General features: G+C 51.1%; 1 protein-coding gene across 1 annotated transcript; it reads right to left on the bottom strand.

The window, feature by feature from the left end:
- Positions 1-418: 418 nt before the first annotated feature.
- Positions 419-18946, bottom strand: SDC4 (syndecan 4). Its single transcript, XM_039728118.1, has 6 exons — positions 18792-18946; positions 5509-5650; positions 4601-4653; positions 4189-4372; positions 1295-2952; positions 419-1210 (listed from the first exon to the last, which is right to left on the bottom strand). Exons 1-5 carry the CDS (start codon positions 18864-18866, stop codon positions 2801-2803), a joined length of 606 nt encoding a protein of 201 aa, XP_039584052.1. The 5' UTR covers positions 18867-18946; the 3' UTR covers positions 419-1210; positions 1295-2800.
- Positions 18947-20138: the final 1192 nt, after the last annotated feature.

The following is a 20138-nucleotide window of genomic DNA, read 5'->3' on the forward strand; positions in this document are numbered from 1 at the left end:
GGCTGGCTTGAAACGTGATTAAGCAAAACACCCAGTGCAGTGCTGTCATTTCAGGGGACAGGCACAGGGGATGTGCTTTCTACCTCCCTCTGCCCCTCCTGGTTACAAGGGGACACTCTCATCACAGAACTATCACAAGGCAGGACACTCACCCCATGGCACTGTGCTGACCCTGCTTGACTTGTCAGGAGGAGGTGAGCAGCTCCAGAGACCCAGGGCTGCTGGTCCTCTGGGGATCACGCGCATGGGTGAGGCACTGCAGGCAGCTGAGGAGCTGCTGACAAAGCCCCTTTGAGCTGCAGGCCACCACACCGCTCCCAGCCTGCCTCCCCTCCAGTAACCAAATAGTTACACAAACATTAGCTCCCAGTTATCCAGCTCCCAAAAGTAATTTCAGATCAAAAACAGTCCAAAAAGCCAGTTTTAGAAAGTACCATTTATTTGAGGGGAAAAAAAAAACAAACCAAAAAAACCAAAAATAAAACAACGAAACCAGTAACAGTGGAAAATCCCCAAGAGCAATTACACAAGAGAATCTGAATACCCCGAGAAGCAGCCACAGCTCCTGCCTGCCTGGTGGTGCTGTCCACAGGCAGTACAGCCCTCCCTCTCCTTTCCAGCCTGCTGTGAACTCTGTGCAGCTTTGAGAGCCTCCCAGAGCCCAGTTTCCCTGAGCACACGGGTGCTGGGAGCCAGTGAGACACCCGGGGAGGATCTCTGCTCTGCCCCCACGTCTCAACACTCGTTCCTGCCTCACCCCGAGAAGGGGACACATTTTTTCTATCACCTCTCTGGATCTGGCCTCAAGCCCACAGCAAAGCCTCAGGAAGGAGGGTTCAGGAGCTGTGAAGATTTCCAACCAGCCTTGGAACTGCCTGGGTTAGTGCTGCCTGCTCAGGGGCTCCGTTTGGGGACCCACACACAGATTTTTGTGCCACACAACATCAGACTCGGGGATGCAGGAGGACCCAGCTCATGGTTCTGTCACACCTTCCTGACACATGGCACCAGACACACACCACCCTTGGCTCTGGGGGGCTGGTCCCACCCTCACAGAGGCAGGAGCCATGCACAGGGGATGCAGAAAGATGCAGGGGAGTCTGGAGGCTGCCCCAGTGAAAGCTCGGGAGGTGCCACCCAGGCAGAGCTCAGAGCCAGCCTTCCCTGAGGCAGGGCTTGGCACAGCACCACAGGGACAGACAGCTGTCACCTCCACCCTGCAGGCTTCCAAGGGCAGCTGGAGGTGGGGATCTCTGCTCTGGCTCTGTGCATCCAACCCAGCACCAGCTGTCACCTCCACCCTGCAGGCTTCCAAGGGCAGCTGGAGGTGGGGATCTCTGCTCTGTGCATCCAACCCAGCAGACCCTGGCCACAGCTGCTCCCAGCACACAGCCACGGAGCCCCCGGGCTCCTCACCAAGCCCCTGGTGCTCTACACAAGACATTGGACAAACAGCAGCACAAACAAGATCAAAAGCCTCTGACACACCACACCATAAGGCTGCTGAAGAATTAACTCCAGCCTTTTCGTTCTCATCTGTATATATCTCAGTAAAATATATAATATATAGCTCTATAGGACTGATTGTAATATATTACAGCCTAGAATTACTCCTGTCTTTTCCCTACTTCAATCATATTTATGCATCCAACTTTGCATACAGAAGTTATTGCCTTGAATTTGTAATTGAAATTCACAGAATAAAGCTTAAATAGTTTTCACAGAGACTCATTATATTAGTGTTTTACATAAAAAGGATAAAAGTTACCAAATGAGAAAGCAGCCATTTTAGAAACTATAAATAATTCTATTTTAAAAAATCCTAGAAAAGTTATGAGAAAACCATAAATATCTTTACCCTCTATAGTAGCTGCTGTAGAACTAGAAGAAACCTGTAACACTCTGTAGCTAACTCTGCTTCAGTTCAGAATATGAATTATATAAAACAGCATCTCTAGAGAAATGCCCGGCCAAAGGAAACACAAAGGGATTGAAAAAATAAATCTGAGGAAATTAAAAAAGTAGATTATTTTTTTATTATTTCAAAACAATTTCTACAAACTTTATATAAACATTAGTCTATTTTCTTTAAAATTTTGTTACAAAAAAATCCTACAAGCAACCCTTAAAAAAAGGTAAGAGACTGAAGGCAAGGAAAGGGTGTTGCCATAGCCAAACACAACTGGCTGTCCTGATTTCAAGGACTAATGACCCTTGCCTGGGGCCAACAGGAAGAGACAGAAATCTCCTGGGGAAGACATTCCCATAGGCCCTTTATGGCATTCAGGGATACTGAGCCCTTGTGGGCCTTTTACTCCCTGATAAGGCAACATTATCTGTAGTGTAAGAGATTCATAAATAGTTCTCCACAAAAATGCTTCACATCAACAGCCTGCTGCAAGACATCTAGTAGCAAGATTTATATAAAAAAAAGCCATCTTCTATAGAAGCAGCCAATCCCAGCACGGCAAACACATGGTGTTTGCTTCCATACAGTCTGGTTTGTGTTTATATACCCTCTATAAAACCAAGCAGAAAATTTGGCATCTTTATTCTTTTTTACACTAACTTAGAAAAAAAAATACACTGGGGTTATTTTTCAGACTCTTTGTATTTCATTGGGCCCTTGTTAGCTGAGTGGGATGGGAAGGGTCACGAAGGAAGTTTGTTTTTGCTCAAAGTCACTTTGAAATTCAATCCGAAAAATAAAAAAAGCATTTGTTCAGCACATCTCATCTGAGGGCACAGTGTTTCAGTACAGTCTGCTTGTCCCTTGATGGGCACAAGGTGCTGCTGAGCTTTAGGCATAGAACTCGTTTGTGGGGGCTTTCTTGTAGATGGGTTTCTTCCCCAGGTCGTAACTGCCCTCGTCCTTTTTCTTCATGCGGTAGACCAGCAGCAGGATCAGGAAGATGGCAAACAGGAGACCCACTGCTCCTCCTGCGATGAGAGCTGGGGAGGAAAGATTCTGCAATAAGTCTTGGGCAATGCCAAACCACCACTGCTTCAGGAGCAGCAGCCCCCAGAGTCGCTGTCACTGCCCATGCTGGCACTTTCAGCAACAGATGTTACTGGGAAAGGCCAGAATTGCTTCCAGTCCAACCACAGAATAGTCCCATGTTCCACATTAACCAGTTTGAGCTAAGCTTCCACTTTAGTCCAAAAAAGAAATGTTGACAAAAGATATTTTCACTGTATAGAGACAAAACAAAGAAAAACCCACCCAAAAAGCTCCACCACAACCCACAGGGAAGTGGTACAGCTCCAATCTGAATGCTTTGTTAACAACCTGGGTGAGCTCACCCAGGGGACTCTGTATTTCAATTCATCAACATCCAATTACCAACACCACTTCCCTCAAAAAACAAAATCAGAAAACCCCAACATTACCAACACCACTTCCCTCAAAAAAAAAAAAAAAGAAAAATCAGAAAACCCCAATAACCAAAACCCACAAACCTGCAAAAAAAACCACTAAGATTTCCTCTCTCCTCACACCAAGCACGGCCACAAGGCTTCACTAAAGCCTTGTTGTGACACTATTGCTTGCACTAAATGAGCTTCTCTGCTAAATGGTTTTGCAATCCACTCTTCCAGTCTCTTCTCTGGCTGGGAGGATGGCTGCAGATCAGCACAAGGGGCTTGGGTTTATACTTGGACCATCAGGCCAAGTGCTTGAAGCAGCAACATGCTGGGGACAGACCTGTCCCACATGTTAGGGGAAGGCAGTCACTTGGCTTTGCTCTGCACATTGGTACTCAGATTCCTACAGCTGATCACGTGTTGGAATCCCTTAGAGGGGTTGCTTGGCTCCTGGCAAAACTCAGAAAAGGCAGAACTTGGGCAGAGGTTGGAAGGAAAATGCCTGTATTTGAAATGAAAGCCTAAGATGTCACTGCTCTATGGCCAGAGACACCTCTTGTCAAAGCAGCATCTGGGTGCTTGCCACATGAGTCAAGCCAAGAGCCAGCTGGCAGGCTCAAAACCAAGCTGGTTTTGATCCCAGCAAAGACAGCAGCAGGCTCTGCTGTTAAGGACTGGGAGGCAGAAGCCACCCTACTACAGGCAACCAGGTAAAACAACTCATTCCCCTGTCAGCAGGGAGCTGCTCCCCAGAGAAACAGGGAACAACAGAAGCCATTTTGATTTTCAATATTAATGATTTACCAGTTCAAGGTGGAGTATTACCTGTAAGGACTTCTGTTCTTTCAAAGATGCTGCTGTTGGCTGTGCTTGCCATGGAGATCTTGTTGGACAGGTTCTCTTCCACAGGTACAGCTTTGTCTGGAATGATTTCATTGTCCACCATTGTGTTTTTCTTCTCACCTTCTATCTTTCTCCCAGTATCTCCAGGGATATAGTTGTCAGATATCTACAGAACACAGACAAACCACACCCATCAGCAAGCAGCACCCAGCCTACCACAGCTGAAAGCAGCAGGGTGTGCAGGGAGTAAAAGTTTGCTCAGTGCATTACGAGTACACTGTGCCTGCTCATGCAGGGGATTGTCCTGCTGCAGGGGGGGAGGGTGTTCAGAAAGTTTCACAGACAGACCAAAGGAGCTACATGCTGTTTAAAGACACACTGGGGCAATACCTACCACAGGGGTGTCCATGGTGGTCAGATACAAGCCATCTTCAGAGTCTGGGTAGTCTGCAGAAGGGGCAAAAAAAAAAAAAAAGGCTCTCAAGAATTTGTCTCATTACATGCTGTTTTTACAGGATTCAGACACTTCCTGCAATACCTGCACGTATTAGGACTCTTGTCCTCTACATTTCCCTCTTATCCTCTAGTACTTATCATTGAAGGACTTGGATTGCACAAGACCAGGAGATGCAATCTTGAAACCAACACCTCTCCACTGGGAGGGATCTTCAGCTGGACCCATTGGCCCTGCAGAGCAGGTCTGCCACAGCTTATAAGGTAATGCCAATGGAGGGCACTGCTCCCACCACCCATCCCTAAAGGATCCTTCACCAACCCTCCAGATCTGCCCAAACATGTCAGGCACCGATTGCAGCATTTGTTCTTTTACTTTTAGAGAACAAATGCTCACATAAAGGGACACAAAGCTATAGAAACTGGTTTGGGCAGGGAGCTTTGCATGTCACAGAGAGTTCACTTAAACATCAGTTACTTCTTTACCTTGTTTGGCCTCAACTGAGACATTAACTTTAAGCCTTTTAACACTGCCTCAACAACAGATTATTTTAAGTTTCTCAGCAGTTCTTTGGAGTTCAACAGGAAAAAGATCCAGCCAGCACAAGGCCTTTTCATTTGCAGCAAGACAAGCTTGGCTGGACTCCATCTGTCCTCCCTGAGTGATTCAACATCACAGCACCACTACTTTCACCGTTCTCATCTGACTACCTATGAGTCACAGTTTTCATCTCCACCTGACACTGTGGTTCCTCTGGAGCTCTGGCTGTGATTTAGCCCATCACTCAAGGGCTGGTGCTGAAAGAAATTTCACAGCAACAGCTGAGGGAGCTCCACTTCCCCACTTACCTCCTGACCCAGATGTCTCATCTATATCTAAGCCATCAGTGGTTAAGTGAGGCCTGAATTCACCAATGTCCTCATCGTCTGGCAAGTCCCCAGAGGCAGGGTAGTCAAGCCATCCAGCATCCATGGTTTCAGTTTCTCTCACCTGTAAATAGGGGTAGAAACACGTTAAATATTAAACAACTCTCCAGAAGCATTTCACAGAAGGTTCAGAGCCCAAGCACATCAATTCCACCAGAAAAATATTAAATGCTGAACTTCCTCTCCACAAAAGCATTATGATTATCAGCTGAATTTCCCTAGAATTTCTCAGAACAGAAGTGAGAGCCAGGCTGGGAGGGGAATTTCCTGAGGGCTACAGACTGAAAAGGTTCACCCAGACACACAGGGCGAAAATATCAGAACAGGATCTTGGTCAGGAGTTTGTGGCAAAGCATTTGGAAAAGCAGTACCTTCAGCTTGTGATAAGGGAGAGTTTGCAAGGACTTGTAATCCCCAGAAAAAAAGCCTGATGGGTGTAGGTCACTTTTTTGCTCAGCACCAAAGCAATTCCTCACTCTTTATACTGAGAACAAGCCTATTTTATCACCCAAGGGTTAAAAGCTGTCAGTTCAGCTGAACTGCAGTGCAATACAGGCTGAGTTCAAGAGCACTCTTATCAATAATGACTTGCCTGAAGGAAGAGCTTCCCCTGCATCACCTTCTTTAAAAGCATGTAAACAAACAAACCCATAAAATATCTCCAGGATCCAAAGGCCCAAGGAGTGCAGTTACAGCAGGAAAGCTGGAGAGCCTCCCAGCTATCAGCTGCTTGGCCACAAAGGCAATTTGCACAGCAGAGCTCATTTGCACTTGGACCTTCAAGGAGCCACAAGCCCAAATCTCCTGCCCTCACCAAAGTTATGCAACTTCCCAGAACTATTTCTCCTCACCCCACAGCCCTGGGGCCAGGCCGGTGAGGGTACCACAGGTATGAGCTTTGGGGTTGCTCAACACCACCCCACAGCCTCCAGATGCTTCCAGAGCCATGAAATCACCACCACGGAGGGGGCTCAGCCCCTTCCCTCGAGGCAAGGGGCACAATGCAGATGGACAGGTCCCTTAGCTGGGGGCTAAGCTGACAACATTCTTCCCTGCTGTCCTCACAGGACAACTGGGAAGTCTTGACAAAGGTTTTGTCTAGCCACAAGAGCATTCCACAGTCCTGCACACCTGGGGGTTTTTCTCAATAGAGGATTTCCAGGCTAGAGCCTCACTGGGGCAAGGAGGATCAGAGACTGCTGGGGACCCTTGGAGCTGGATGGCAGCACCACGGAGCCCTGAGCAGCTGGGGTCACCCCTGCTCACCTGGCCAGGCGTGGCCCATCCCACAGCCCAGAGGAGGTGAATTACATCCGCTATTGATCCCTCACCAAGGCAAACAACCAGCCACAAGCCATGTGTCAGCTTCCTCTGCCCACAGCCCCAGCCCTGCTCCCAGCCCCATGCCCCTGCCCACAAACAGGCACAAGATGTTTCTCAGTTTGCACCAGGAGCAGTGGCACTGGATGTGCTTTTCCTTGCTTATTGAGGCATTTTTGGTTTCCCCAGCAACAGGATAAGCAGATGAACAGCCCAGAGGGCATGAAGTGCTGAGGCCAGTTCTCCTCTCAGACCCACTCTCCCTGCTATGCCAAGCCTGGCACTAGATGCTGGGAAGGGGGCTGGGAGCAAAGTCAGCTTGGAAGGAATCCTCTCCCAGCCTGGAATCAGGCATTCCTAACATTACGGATCACTTGCTCCAAGGCAAATTCATTTCAAGATCTGTGAAACCCAGCCACAGGCAGCCCTGCAATGGAAACTGCTTGCCAGCATGCAGTAGCTGTTCCCAGGGCAGGAAGAACCCAGTTCCTGGGGCTGGGGAGCACGTTTGCTGCAGACCCAAAAAGCCCTGCACCAGGCAGGGACTGATGCTGGCAAGCACTGTGCTGAGCCACACCCAGTGCCAGCTCACCCCGTACTCCACATGAGTCACAGCCAGTAATGTCCAAGCAAGGGCAGCTCAAGAAAAGCCAGGTTTAAGCCCTGGGGTGGCTGGACAGCCCACTGGCCTTATCAGATCAGGCCAGCCACAGCTGAGTGGTGGCACACAGCCACAGTGATTAGTGCACGCTGTGGGCTGGCTATCAAAAAACCCTATTGAAATCAGGACAGACAGTGTTTACCAGCAGGGCACATAACAAGGAAATTACTGACTCACAAGCATAAATAAGATTATATGGGAGCGTTCCCTGAACTCATTCTTCATCATCCTCTTGAGCAAGGATGGGGAAGTTCCTGGAGGCCGCAAGAACTCCTCAAACCATACAGGAAACTTTTCTTGTGGGCAGTGGCCTCACATTACAGGTTCATCTGGCAGGGAGGTCAGAGGGCTGCTGGGCACCTGCACAATTACTCTCCAGGTTTAAAGGCATGTACTTCTAGGAAGCAGCCCTGCCTGGGCACGGGCAGGCTGGGAAGGGTTAACACTGGAGTGCAGTGCTCACAGGGCAGGTCTGGAGCAGGCACATTCCTCACACACACACCTGTGACAGGGCACCCAGGCACCTTCACAGGGCTGCCCAGCAACAGCTCTGGGGCTTCCCAAGTGCCACATAAAGAACTCCCTGGAGTATTGTTTAAAAAAGTACATCCCTCTCCAAGAGCACACAGCTCTGCTGCCTGGTGGACAGGCACCACGGAAGGTGCCTGTACCTCCTCTGGGCTTGCAGGCTGTGGCCAAAAGCTAAAAGCTCTGAGATGGCCACAAGAGGATGGTCAGCCCTTGCCAAGTCACCCCAGCCACATCCAGCTCAACACCTTCTGCAGCTGCCAGCTGGACACGGGCACCAGCGCTGCTCCGAGCCTGCCTTCCACCACCTGCTGTCCTGCACTGGAGCCAGGCCAGGACAGCCTGGGACAGCCTGGGACGCTGCACAGCCCCACCTCAGCCTGGCAGCTGGACTGCAGCCCTACAGTTAATATATGCTCCTCTCCAGGAGGGTCTGCACAGGAATCAACCCTTCCTGCAGGAGCCCAGTTCAGGGATTTCTGCCTCATGTTAAGCAGCTTTATCCCCAGTAAGCACGAAGGGAGATTAAACAGCATGCTGGGGAGCAGAAGCTTTTCCTGCCTGCCAGTGGCAAATATAAATAAATAGGAGTTTATTCCCTGCCAGACAACCAGCACGTCAGGCACGTGAACTGTGAGTGCCATTCCTGGAAAAGCTGGGCACAGAGGCCTCATGTTTTGAGACAGGCTGCACTACTGGATGAAGCCAGACACTCTTTGCTCAGTGGAGGCACGGGAACAGCACCCCTGGGACCCCAGGCAGCCCTGCTGTGCTCCATCCCTAACCCATCCCACTCCATTTCATGCTCCTGGGGATTTCCCTCACAGCCCCAGAACACCACTCACCTCTTCTCAAAGCAAGATCAGCTATTCATCAAGGCAGCAAGCAAAGTTTCTGTGCAATGTGTGAATTTCCCCAGCCACTGGCAAGTTCTGGGAAATAACAAAGCCAGGCAGCTCACCTGCCCCAGCCTACATGTCCTCACCACAGCCTTTGTAAAGCCTTTCAGAAAAACCCAAATGGTGTTTTGGGGCAGAGACAAAGTTTCCCAAACATGGAACTGGTTTTTACAGCAGTCCCTTGCCCCTGATCAAACACAGAGTTCATTAAAAGCTCCTTTGAAGGGTGACAGGCAGCAAGCTGCACAGGGAGTCAGACCTGCAGGGACTGGGGCAATCACAGTGTACAGAGCCCTTTATCAAGTTTATAATTTTGGCGTGGAGACCCAGCGCTTGCTCCTGGTCTCCCTCCCCAGCACTGTGTACATAAACCTGGGAGTAAACAGGAACAAGGTGAAAGTCAACCTTTCCTAGACAAAGGCACATGGAGCTGGGCCAGCCTGGGGGGTGGCAGAGGAGGGCAGAGTGTTAACCCTGCGTGGGCTGCAGGGACAGGCAGCTCTAAGCTGCTCCCAGGCTCTGGGTACAGATCTCCTCATTTCACTGCAGCAACACACAAAACACCCTCCCCAGCCCCTGTGCTGTCACAGGCAGATGTCACCTCACACCACCACAAGGCACAGCTATCACACAGCCAGGAAGGGTCCTGAACAACACCTGCAGCTGCAAGGACGCAGAGCTCTGTAAGCCACAGAGCCCAAGAGAGGGGATTTCCATACAGCTCACTTCCACACAGCTCCTGCAGGAGCCCACAAACCAGGGAGGTTTTAAAGCTCACACCAAGCATCTGAAAGGGCAGGGTTAGGAGTGAGCTCACCCCTTGATGCCCCAAGAGCCCCCCAAGAGCAGAGGAGTCACACAGCCCTGGAGACAGCAGCTGAAATCGGGGTGAAACAGCCAAACAGAGCTGATCTCCACAGGAGGGAGGTGTGCAGTGACAACAGCCAAAGACTGCTCTATCTTCCCATCTGAGTAAGCATTAAAAAACCTTATTAGACATGACATGAGCTTCCAGCAGCGGCAGCTCCTTCCAGACAAGTATGGGAAGGGTCTGTATTACTCCACAAAATACCCTTCACTCCCTTCTCTCATTCCATACTTCAGCTCCACGTAAGGGAGAATAAATACACAGAAGTCATTTCAGCCCCGAGAGCAAAGCAAATATCAACATTTCAACTGAAGTCACACCTAGCTCCCTTAACACAGCAGCCACAGCAAAATAATCAAAAAATCTACTTGTGCCAGCTCCTTGTGACCATGCCTGGAGGTATCATTTTCCCACCCATTCCTGGTCAGTCTGTCCCACACAACTTGCAGCACACACGGCCTGCACTGGCCTTTGTGCCACGGGACAAAAGTTAAGCAGCTCCCATCCAGGCATATGTTTGCATTTAGTTGCATGACAGGATCACCTGAGGCTTCCAGACATAGTTAAATACCACCTTTGCTCCACATTTCCCAAGCAGAGCAGGGCCAGAGCCAGCCTTGCCCATCTCCCCTGACAGCCACTGCGCAGCACTCCCACCACAGTGACCCAGAAAGGCAATCCCATGGCACTGAGGAAAGGTGAAATCACAGTGGAGCACAGCCCAGGGCTGGCAGCAGCTCCAGTACCCACAGCAGGCACTGCACAGCCTGTGCCTCTCACCAAAGACGGGAAAAGAATTTCTTTAATTGTTCTCAGTAGGAAAAAAAGGGTTTTGCTTAATAAGACAGCAGAAGCACCGGGCAGGCTGGGGAACTGCTCAGCTGGTTAGAGCATCACTTGTTCCAGGCGAGCCCAGGGAAGCCTGCCCAAGCAGGTCTGCATCTCCCAGTGTGCTCACCCTCAGCCCACGGGCACAAGGCACATCCAGCCCTGTCCCACTCCCCCCTCAGCAGTCCCTGGGTGATTCTTTAAGCCGTGTGGCCACAAGCAGCTCTCTGGGGCTCATGTGGCAGCGGAGCCATAATCCCCGTGACAGTGACGCCGTAATCCCGGGCTCTGCAGGGCCACTGTCCCCTGCAGCAGGGATGGATCCTCCCAGGCCCTGCCTGCTCAAAATAGGCTTCCTTGCACTTACAAAGTCAAGCCTCAGCTACCTTTGAGCTGCTGTGCTCCTGCTGACACACAGCCTGCTCCCTCCAGCCCGCACCAAACACCGGCCACACTGCAGGAGGACAGAGATTAAAAATGAATGAACTCTTGTTTAACTGCTTTTGCCTGATTATCAGCCAAGAGCAAAGCCATAAAGACCGAGTCCTTTGCCAGACAGGCACATGCTGGGATATGTTTACTGCAATGGTGGCAAAATAGCTGCTCTAAACACTCAATCCCCAGCTCCACACTCAATCCCCAGCTCCACACCCTGGGAAGGAGATGACCACTCCCCACTCCAGCTCATGGAGATAAAGCTCAGCAGACAATTGTAGATGGTTGTGTCACCATCACTTGCCCTGAAGCGAATGAAGAAAGTTTGGAGGAAAAGTACAGGAGGAAAAAGCAGGAGCTCTCATGTGACTCAAAAGGAAAACAATTGTGACAGACGTGTCACGCCCCTGAAGGGTTCTCCCGGTCACAGGCCATGATACACACCTAGTTCATAAAGAGATTATATTTTTTTTATGGTATTTACAAACCTAATCGTAAGCAGTTGATATGCTTCACTGTCCAGAGCTCAGCTCAGAAAATGGAAAATTTCTGTTCAAGCACAAAAAAAGGAATTCACAGTTTTTCCAGCTCACAACTCACTCCGTTGCCCTAGTCTATAATAAATGTTTCTACTGCATCCTTGTCTGTGGAAGAAAAAAATGGATATAAATTCCCCAGCAAAACAGCTTTTCCATCAAGGATGATTTTTCATGCTGACACTTCAAACTGGAGATATTTCACATGTCACACTTCCCCCACATGCCAGGAAGAAGCCTGCCCTCACTGCCCTTTCCTAGAATACAGCTATACCACAATGCTTCCCCGAACACGCACACAAGCAGAATTTCCACTTGGCAACAAATCTGTGACGTGCACTTTTGGGATCTTTCTGCTCCCTCACACCAGAGCGTTAGCAAAATTAAGCCAGGCAGACACCCAGCTTCAAAGAGTGCCCTTCCTATCGGGCTCACCATGCTGCTAATCTCAGCTTGTTTGTACAGTCAAGATTCCCAGCGCTGCGCCCTACAAATGCCTGCCCTCCCACGATCCATTTTAATCTAATCAGAAGTAGTAGCCTAAAGATTTAGGCTCAGCCCAGGCTGCTGAGCTCTGCCAGCACAGGGATGCTATTTGAAGCCCTGCTCTGCTGGCAGAGGTGCCAGCAAAGAACAGCAGCAGGGGAAGTTATCGGCACAAAAGCTCTCCAGACAGCAGAGTGCTGCTGCTACGCTATCAGCCATACCCCTGTGAGCATTTGTACAAACAAACATTTCAACAGCAGGGATTTTCCTGGCTAGCTGCAGCACCACAGGCTGGGTTTTCAGTGCGCGGGGCTTGGTGGGGGTTTTTTGGTTTGTTTCTTCACAAAGACATTGCCTACTTTGGCTTGGGCCCAGAAGGCAGCAGACACAGCACGTGCTATTCGGGATAATACAGCTGTACTTCAGGAAACCTGTCACTTCCAGAAGCATTTTCCTCCCTCCGAGGGCTCTGAACTCCCAGTCAGGCTCCTTCCCCTCTCTGAGCAGAGGGAGAGCAACCAGCAGCAGTTTTCCAGCCCTCCCTGGCCACATCTGGGCACGCACAGAGCCAGGGCAGAGGGACCCAGCCATTGTTTTGGTCACTCCTTGCCCGGTGCTGCAGAGCCACGCTCGGCTGGACGAGCCAGTCTGTGAGCAACCAACACGCAGGACCAGCTCCTCGTACTCAGCCTCAGGAAATTTGGAATTAGCGCCAAGAACAGCCCGCACATAAACAGTCTCCTGCAAGATCCTGGCTCCAGACTCTGCTCCACTGCACACTGAGGAATTGCAATAAATATTTACCTCGCTGGGGAACAGAATCTTCCAAGCAAAAGCTCCTGACATCAGTAAGGGCTGTATTTCTATTTGGAGGAGAGTAGGAGCTTCTCTGTTTTTAAAGAGAGGCATTAGCCTACTAAAGCAGCTTCTGCCACCCTCCTAGCACCACAGCAGTCAGGATCTGGCCCTCCACCTATGGGTCTCACTCCTCTCCAGGCCAGCACAGCAGCATACCTGGTGCCTTCCACCCATACTCATCTCCGTCACTCTGCCTTTTGCAGATTTCTGGCTACTGCGCTGTGCAGGCCACTTCAGAGCAAGTCCAAGCACTTTCACAGCCATTAATACACATCACCATTGCCTTTCATTGCTCTAGTTTGACTGTACAGCAGCTAAAGGGCAGGAGGCAGGGTTAGCCTCGCAGCAAGGTAAGTGGGGCAAGGCCACATCTCTTTGTCTTTAAGTTGGACAGCAGCACAGTTTTAGAGGAACCTTTTTCCCTTCAGCAGCTAAGGCAGAGCAACATCAAGAGACAAATCCTTCCCATGCAAGGCTTTGCTTTCCCGGACAGAACAGGATTTGTTTAAGCAAGAAGCAGCCGTGGTTTTGGTTGACATAAGACCAGCTGCTTGGGTAACAGTGCTATGGGTCTTCCCAGTCTCCTTCCTGCCCCAAGGAGTGTCTCCCTGAGATTTTAATTAACCGCTTTGATTTTTAAGTTATCCCAATAATTTGTCTAACAACAGCCTCTTGGCATTTCACAAGCAGAGTCTCAGCCTCAAAGGATTTAAGGCTAAAACTGACAAGAGTGCATACTTCCAGCAAAAATAAAGACTTTTACAAGAAGCACACTTTTCAAGTCAGCCAGCCTTCAGAAACTGAGAGGGACACAGCTATGTATTGCATGCTTTCCCCTCCTACGCTGACATTTTCTCCAGATTCAGGATTAAGTATTTAACCCACTCTTTTGAGACTTTACTCTCCTTTAGCTTGCTCTGAATGCTTTCAGTCATTTCAGATAATACTGCTGCTTTCCCGTCTCCAATGCAGCTCTTGTTTCCAACAGTACCTGCCTGAAAATGAAGGAACCACGGCGCTGCCAGAGCAAGTTACAGCTCCTCATGACAGGGCCATTTTCTGATCTGTCCCTGCCAGCACCAACTTGGCTGCTGGCAGCAGTCACATGCAGCTTTTCTGCCCACCACAGCCACAACCAGATTAAACAGGAGGCAGCAGCTCGGTGCCAAGGGCAGCACAGACCGGGTGCCAAGCAGCAGCACCAGTTTTGCCTGTCACCCCTTTTCTAGCCCCAGAAGAAGAGATCCACCTCCGCCCCAGAAGTCTGAGTCACTGCTGTGGGTCAGGGGCCAGGGCCGTTACTCAGAGGTGACAGCAGTGTCCCCGGGAGCTGGGATGCCAAGCCAAGGTGCCAGAAACCTGAGTCACAGCATGACTGCTGCAAGTCAGGGCAGCAGAGCTGGTCCTCTCACCAGCACCATTTACTGGACAAACATCCAGGCACACGCTTAAATACAAAAAAAGTCTGAACTAACCTAGCAGCACAGCCCTAACCCATTACTGCAGGATCTTTTACAGCCCCTCGGAGCAGAGGCTTAGTACAAGTGAAACCCCTTAACTCGGCTGCCCTGTCTATTCAAAGCCACCAAGCCCAGTCTCATCACAAGAGTCTCATTCTAGTGAAAATCATTTGAATCCTTAATCTCCAGCATTTGCATTCCAGCGAGTCTCAAACAAACAGGCACACATGCTCCTCAGCAGCAGCCCGGAGGTCAGGCGTGTGCAGGGCTTGTCCCCTCGGTTTTGTAGTGCCCCAACTGCACCAGCTTCTCCTTTGAGGCTGCAAAAGCAGCACAGCCCGGCTGTTGTTACAGGGCATAAAGGAACAGGATGTACCGAGCAGAGGGGGAGAATGCAGCTGCAAGACCTAACAGCAGGCTCAAGAGGATAAATGTGAACTCAAGAGCTAGGAAGTGTTTTGAAGGATGGATGCTGAGTTTAGTCTGGCCGAAGTGACAGCTAGGGAGCTCTGCAGGATCACAGAGCCACGGTAACTTCATCAAGTAATCCTACAAGTCCACCCAAGTAATTTACATGGCAGTCTGTGGAACCACAGCTAGCATGCCACCCTTACAGGTACAGATACTATCACTAATCAAAAAAAAGGCTTTAAACCTAACTCCATCAATCCGTTCATTTGAGGAAAAACAACTTGCACACAAAATACAACACAGTCTAGTGGTACTTGCAGTCAAGAGCATTCAAGCAACCAGGATATTTCTAATAGAGCATTTACCAGCACCAGGAGTCAAAAGGGAAGGAAAAGTAGCTGTAGGAGCTGTGCTGAAGCCTGCATGCTGAGCAGCAAAGCTAGTGTGCCCCAGTCCCCCATCATTAATTGGAAAGTCAGGTTAGCAGCTTCCAGCTTGTGGTGGAAGTGGGACACACACACTTTGAAAAGGTAGTATGACACTACAGGAGAATCATGGCAAGGTCACATTAGGCTCTAATTCAGGCATTTGAGAGCAAATGGCCTCCCCAAGCCATTCAAACAGCTCAAGGCAATAGTACAGCCATTAACAGAGGCTTGGAAGGGAAGGAAGAGGGGAAGACACATAGGAAAAGCATGTTGCCTGTTGCTGGACTGGAAGCAGGCCTTTGCAGGATCTCAAAGTGCTGACACCCTGGGAGAGAGCAACCAGAGGGGCAGGAAAGAGAGCAATGAGGTTGGCTAACAGCCTTTACTTCCCAGGGTGAATGAGCCTCTGGTATCAACTCTGAAAAGTACCAAGTCCAGCCCCAATTCGCCTCTTGCGTAAGATGTGCGGGAAGCTCTGCAGCGCAGGAAAGCACTCTCCAGCACGGGAGCTGGCAGCACTTGGGGCAGATGAGAGCTGGGCAGCAGTGCTGTTTCCCTGCCTGTGCCCCAAGCGCTGCAGGGTGCCTGTTCCCACCCTTGGGAACCTCCACATCCAAGGTGCTCAGGTGCGGAGGGACCCAGCAGCCCTGCACAGTCCCACCTCACCCCAGGAGCTCCACATGCAGGTCAAGAAAATACAAGGTGCTATAGGAGTTGGTTTTTTCCTACACATTACAGTCATTTCATCCCAACAACTATAGGTTTGACTTCCAGAAGTCATGAGCTCCTTCCCCTTCAGGGCTAAGGGACATTGCATCAGACACTGTCATTTGGCTGCTCTGTGTTTTAGGGAGACTGAAGCAAAGCAGAGATTTGCTCTCAATGTGAACATGGCAAGTAAAGGTAAAACAAAGTAAAACATGCAGATAGCAATGTCTTGATTTGATTGGGAGGGACAGATGAGAAACTGGGCAAAGAGCAGAAAGAACAGGCCTCGGGGATCAATGGCAGCAGGACAAGCCAAACCGGTTTTAACATTAATAATGCTGCACTACTTTCCAAACACAGCTATCATCAACAAGACACCAGCTTTGCCAATCAGGAGGCCTCTGAGCTTGATTGCTTTAAACCAGCAAACAGAGCCCACAAACAGCATGAAGCCTCCCCCACCTCTCCTAAGCAACCCTCTGCCAGCAGCTTCTGGGTTGGATCTGTGTTCCTCTGTACTGCTGAGGACACACAAACACGACGTGGTGCTGCATGAAGACTTGTTCTGCAGAGTTCAAGGCACGGAAGCAGGACAAGCCTGCAGCCCACTAGCACTGCTACAGCCCTGCTGGGCTCCAGGCAGCCCAGACAGACTGGGCAGAGCCCAAGCCTGCAGCAGAGCAACACCCTCACCATGGGGCAATACCCCCTGCTTCCCTCCTGTGCTGCCAGGGGCACGGCTGGAGGCTAAACGCACAGGGAAAGCTCAGCCACCCTGCCCAAGCAAGGCAGACCTCATGTCCTTTGTTAACTCCACCGATCCCACATCTTGGATGCACTGGTGACTTTCTGTCCATTATCTTCTGCAGGAAGCCCATCCTGGCACAGCACAGAGGGGAGCATCCTGCCCGAACATCCTTTGCTTTCCAAGGCACTCACGCGGAGAGGGCTGGGGACCACCTGGTGACAGCAGGCACCAGCTCCGGCCCCAGGGGAAGCAGGGAAGAAGGCAATGTTCTCACACAAAGCTGCGGGGCTGTTGTAACACAACCCACCCACCCACAGCCGGAGCTCCAACGTCACACTGAGGCACTTCAGTAACATTCCCCACCCTCTTACACATCCACGATTGCTTCACACGGAGAAATCCCATTTACACCAGAAAGCTGCTCAAAGGGAAAAGAGCCAAGGCACTTTTGTTTGTACAGGCTTGGGGAAATATTCAAGCACCAAAGCACTCTCAACATCCAGGCTCTTACATAAGCACGAGAAATACAATCCCCATCTTGTTAAGAAACAGCTACCTGTCTTCACCCTGCCCGCACAGAAAAACCAAGAGCCACATGCTGTGCAGCCCTGCACGTTTTGGCAGTGCTATTAAAAAAAATATATGGGAGGAGTGCCAGCAGAACTCTCCCAAACCGTGTGTCATCCTTGTCTCCTCCCCTGTAACCCAAACAATTTGTTTGGATTAGGCTTTATAGTAGGCCAGTATTACTTCTCAAGTATACACTCAATCTTAGGTAGCTTAAAAGACACGGATAAATATTCCACGTAAGTTCTATATGAGTATTTACAGACCACATCTGTGCAGTTTGTTGTCTTTGCAGAAACCCGATGCTTGCAGAGCAGTCCAGTCCCCAGGGACACCAAGCTGCTTTTCATACCAAACATGGTCAGTGCAACTTCCAGATGCTGTCTGCCCCAAAGGTTTGCCCTACTAGTTTGGGCCCGTTCCCAAACGACCGATTCACGTGCTTAATGGCAGAGATAAACACACCAGATTACAGTAAAGTGGATTTGGGCTGCTTGGTTTTAGAGTAGCTGACAATTACTACAGATGCTCTCTGTGGGAGATTCCTGCTGCACAATCAGCAACCCCCCAGCCCTGTGTCCCTACCAGAAAGCAGCAGAGCCTTATCAGTTCTGATCGGCCCACCCAGCCTTCAGTCCAAAACAAACCAGTGTGGATGATTAAACCTGCTTTGGGAATCCCTGATCTCCTGCCGTTACCTTAATCTCAGCAGCTCTTTCACACTAACAGAGGAATCTGCCCTGATTGCACTATCAGCAAGATGGTCACGCAGAAAAACAAACAAACAGCAGGGAAGCCAGAGTCCCCAGATCCCTGCTTCACCACGAAGAGCCCACATGTGCCGGCTTGAAGAACATCCAAATGTTCAAACTCACTACACGTTTAAGAGATTTTTAAACCCTCCACGGTAATGCATCACTTTTCACTCCCATGTGGACGCCAGGAAGGTTTGATAGACACAGAAAGACACCAGGCACCAGCACAGCCAAACTCAGGCAAGGCTGGAGAGCCTACCCAGGCACTGTAACGCATCCAACCCACCCCACACGCACAAGACAAGAAGAGTTAAAGGACTTTCACGACCAGAAGTTGAAGATTGAAACTGTAATGGAGAGCAGCTCGTACCCAGCAGGCAGCCGGGTCCCCGGCAGTGCCGTGAGCCCTGAGCGGGGCAGAGCGGGATACGTGAGGAGCGGCACAGCCGCGGGGACACGGGGCACCGGCAGACGCTGCCCTGGCATCTGCCGGGGGAAGCAGCGGCCGGGCCAAGGCAGCCGGAGGAAGCACGGGAACGGCCCGATGGCCGCCTGCCCGCTTCGCCCGCCCTGCCCTTTCCCCGCCGGGGGACAGCGGCAGCACCGGCTCTCAGGTGCTAGCGAGCGGGGCCCGAGACCCGCGGGTCACCCGGGCACCGGCAGCCCTTGGCAGCCGGGGCAAACCCTCCCCTTGCCCGGCGGCACTCACCGACTCGGCGGCGGCGGCTCGCAGGAGGAGGCCGAGCAGCAGCGCGGCGCGCAGGGGGACGCGGGGCAGAGGCATGGCCGGGCCGGGCTGGGCTGGGCTGGGCTGGGACACACAGAGCGAGCAGCGGGTGATCCGAGCGGAGCGGGCTCTGGCCGTGCCCTGCCGCCGCCGCCGCCCTTATAGCGCCGGCCGAGCGCAGGGGCGGAGCTGCCCCCGCCCCGCCTCGCCGGGAATGCCCCGGAGCCAGCACCGCGAACTGCCCCCACCGACACCGGGGGTGGGAACTGCCCCGCAATGACACCGGGGGACGCTGATGGCCGAGCCGCCGCGGGGGGACACGGAGGGACCCGGCCCCGCAAGGCGCTGGGCACGGCCGGGACCCCCGCGCTGCCGGCAGCCACCGTGACAGCGTTATGGGGAGCGGAGGGAAAGGGAGAGGAAAAGGGGGGGAACGGGGGGAAAGGCAGGGAAGGGGGGGAAAGGGAGGGAGAAAGAGGTCAGGAGAAAACGAAAGCAGGAAAAAAATGGGAAAGGGGAGGGAGAAGTGAAAATGGGGAGGGAAAGCGAAAGGGGGAGAAGAAGTGAAAACGGGGGGAAAGGAAAAAAAAAAGGAAGGGAAAGTGGGGGTGAGAAAGAGGAAAAGAGAAAGTGGGGGGAGCGGGCACCCAGCGTCCGCTTTTCAGCATTCCACAAGTGACGGTGTCACATTTACAGAAAACCCTGTCCCTGGCAGCGTGTCGCCGCCGCGGTTACCCGGCGGCTCTTGCATCACTCGGGGATGGAACACGAAACCGCTCCCTCATTCTTCTAAGTAAGCAGCGAGCGCAAAAACCCACACTGATAAAGAAGGCGGAAAAACCCAGCAGCACAGTTTAACTATTTCCGTTTCTCTTCTCATATTAGTAATTTTGCCTGACCATAAGAATTTGCTTGGCAATATCTATTCCAGCCCCTTAACCCGAGGGGCTCCTGAAAACACCATAGCACTACAGCCCCGTGCTCGTGCTGCAGCCACATCAACTTTTCACTTGGGTTTCCAGGAGGTTTTCTCTAGTTTGTAGAGAATAAAATATTTTGTTAACAAGGAAGCAATGCATAGCATAGCAAATCCCACCTGCCAGGTATGCATGCCAGCTCCCCTCTGGTCTGGTTCTCAGCCTCCTCCAGCACTACAACATTACCTGGGAGAACTTGTAGCCTTCCCCCTGTCCCCCTCCAACCAAAAAGATCCCTAAGGTGAAGTAGCTTTTCCATCTGCCGGTTCCTTTGGGAATAAACAGCTGCAGAGGGTGTGAGCTGAGATCCAGACGTGTCCTCAGTGTTTGCTAGGACTGTGCCGAGGCACAT

The sequence above is a fragment of the Passer montanus genome, unplaced genomic scaffold, assembly GCF_014805655.1.
Source record: "Passer montanus isolate IOZ18808 unplaced genomic scaffold, ASM1480565v1 scaffold64, whole genome shotgun sequence".
Classification (NCBI taxonomy): Eukaryota; Metazoa; Chordata; class Aves; order Passeriformes; family Passeridae; genus Passer; species Passer montanus.